The following is a 2,500-nucleotide window of genomic DNA, read 5'->3' as shown; positions in this document are numbered from 1 at the left end:
AATTGGTCATGCTGGTCCTGTGAGGCTATTATATCAATAGGTAAATGCGGATTTACACGTCTTTTTGCATTTGCACACCTTCAGATAATAATATAAAACACTACTATACCCAAATCAATATTATACTCTACATCAACATAGACTGTGAAAAAAATACTGGTCATAACACTCAACACTGCATATAACACAGCGATCATCATCCACACCCCTTTCATCTCTAATAGCGCCATGCCATTAGCAAATCATGCCAGTCATGCTATTCCCACAACTTCAAACAAACACAATTATCCTTAATATTCGTGCTAACTTATCATTACAGGTCGGGGAGGTATGCCAGCACAACACACCTTGTTTCTATTAGTATTAGAGCAATATTTATTCGTCCAGGTCGCTTCTACCAGTCAAGTCTAATTAGCATAGTTTCCATGTTGAATCACGTGCACATTTCTTTTATTTCAGAACGATCTCCACCGCGCTATGCAACGCTCTCAATCAGCTCTCAGTCAGCAGCTTATGATACTCTCTGCAACATTCATGTGTCTCGTCTTCACCAGGTAATGTTCTGTTGCTGTTCTGTTCTGTTTGTTTGTTTGTTTGTTTGCTATATTTGCGGACGAAAATCTGGTTTTAAATGTGCATATTCATAGGGTTGCATTTCAGTTACATATGTTTATATCTTATTTTTTATGTGTATGTGTGCTTTTATCATGGCGTACAAATTTGTATGTCTGTGGTTTATGTGTTATCTAATTGTTTGTGTGTGACCGTATTTCATCTGAGTGTGTATGTATGTAGTTTTTATCCCAATCTTTATGTGTTTTGCTTTCATTGTGGCGTTTATGTGTAGTTTTATCCAAATGTGTTCAGGGTATCGGCGGTACACAATCGGTACCCCCGATACCTTGAGACTTACACATTTTCCTCATATAAATTATCATACCCAAAAGTACCGATTACTACAATCGCAAGAAGAATTACATGATTAAATGAAATGAAAAATTAGATATGCAATGCAAGAGATGTGATTGACGTGTTTCGATTACATCTTCCTTAGAATAACATGTAATTATGATAAAGGCTTGATCGGAAGGTGTCTATTGCATCCCTTGACGCTGAAAAGATTTTCATCCTCTATTTCTACATTTGTCACAATAAACCTTTTTCAACAATACCTCTAACAATTGATCTAATACATACAGCTGTGCCTTAAATCTAGGTAGCCAGAACTTCTTGATTTCATGTACTTTTAGTGTATGAATTTCTACCTCGAGGCCAATTTTCAAGTATACAAATACCGACGGTACAAACCAAATCTTTTGTGTTTATCCCATTGCTAACCAAGTTCAAAATCTACACATACTTCTATCCATAATCTAATACTTCGAAAAAATAAAAAATAAAAACATACATTGTTCAGGGGTAGAAAAAAAAATGTGAGTTCGTTGTATTTGAAGATCCAGTGATCATCGGATTTCGGTCGCAGGAGGACCCTCGGCACGTGATTGACAGGTTACGGACGTTTGATAAATGTGCGGTTCGCGGCGGCTGGGACAGGGCTGGAAGGAAAAATAGAAGAATGCGAGGAATATGTGCGAATGGGGAGGGAGAGGGGGAGAGGGAGAGAATGGGAGAGAGAGAGCGACAGAGCGAGAGAGGGGGGAGAAAGAGAGAGGGGTGAATAAGAAAGAGAGAGAGAAAGAGAGAGGATGGGGGAGAGTGCATAAGAAAATGAGAGGGAGAGAGAGAGAGAGAGAGAGAGAGAGAGAGAGAGAGAGAGAGAGAGAGAGAGAGAGAGAGAGAGAGAGAGAGAGAGAGAGAGGGAGGGGGGAGAAAGAGAGAGAAAGAGAGGGGGGTGAATAAGAAAGAGAGAGGATGGGAGAGAGTGAATAAGAAAAAGAGAGAGGGAGAGAGAGAGAGAGAGAGAGAGAGAGAGAGAGAGAGAGAGAGAGAGAGGATGGGGGAGAATGAATAAGAAAGGAAGAGAGGAGGGAGAGAAAGAAAGAGAGAAATTGAGAGAGAGAGAGAGAGAGACAGACAGACAGACAGACAGACAGACAGACAGACAGACAGACAGACAGACAGACAGACAGACAGACAGACAGACAGAGAGAGAGAGAATATGCACAGGAAGGGGGATATTTTTAAGCTAGATATGGAGAGACAGCCAAAAAAGAAACTACGTTCGATCGAAAATCCTGCGTGAAGCATCGCATTCCAGGTGTAAACCTCAAAGATAAATGATCTATCGTAATATTAAGGTTATTCAACAGCCCGAAGCTAACGAAAATGCTCTGTATACGCAGATAATGGAAAGAGATGGCTAGGTACATAGACAGAAAAAAAGTATATTATCAGTATTATATGATTTCTTGCCATTATATGAGTAATTGGAATAATGCACAGAAGTCGTCAAGTAGCAAGGGTTACTCTTCACTGCAAGAACTCATCAAGCACTCAACAGGAGTTTGACTAACACTAAGTGAAGATGAATTGCCGTTAA

At 39.8% G+C, this 2,500-nt stretch overlaps 1 protein-coding gene across 25 annotated transcripts in view; it reads left to right on the top strand.

The window, feature by feature from the left end:
* SLO2 (slowpoke 2) overlaps positions 1–2,500 on the top strand; it is a 579,670-nt gene that overhangs the window by 491,768 nt on the left and 85,402 nt on the right. For all 25 annotated transcript variants that reach the window (XM_086541118.1, XM_086541114.1, XM_086541111.1 and 22 more), the window contains one exon: positions 460–554. In XM_086541118.1, coding sequence (XP_086397244.1) covers positions 460–554 — 95 coding nt within the window. The remainder of the gene's footprint in view (positions 1–459; positions 555–2,500) is intronic.

The sequence above is a fragment of the Penaeus japonicus genome, unplaced genomic scaffold (genome assembly GCF_977035675.1).
Source record: "Penaeus japonicus unplaced genomic scaffold, GWHDUDI00000001_assembly GWHDUDI00000010, whole genome shotgun sequence".
In the NCBI taxonomy this organism is placed as follows: Eukaryota; Metazoa; Arthropoda; class Malacostraca; order Decapoda; family Penaeidae; genus Penaeus; species Penaeus japonicus.
The sequence above is the reverse complement of the archived record's forward strand: the minus strand, read 5'-3'. Positions and strand labels throughout refer to the sequence as shown.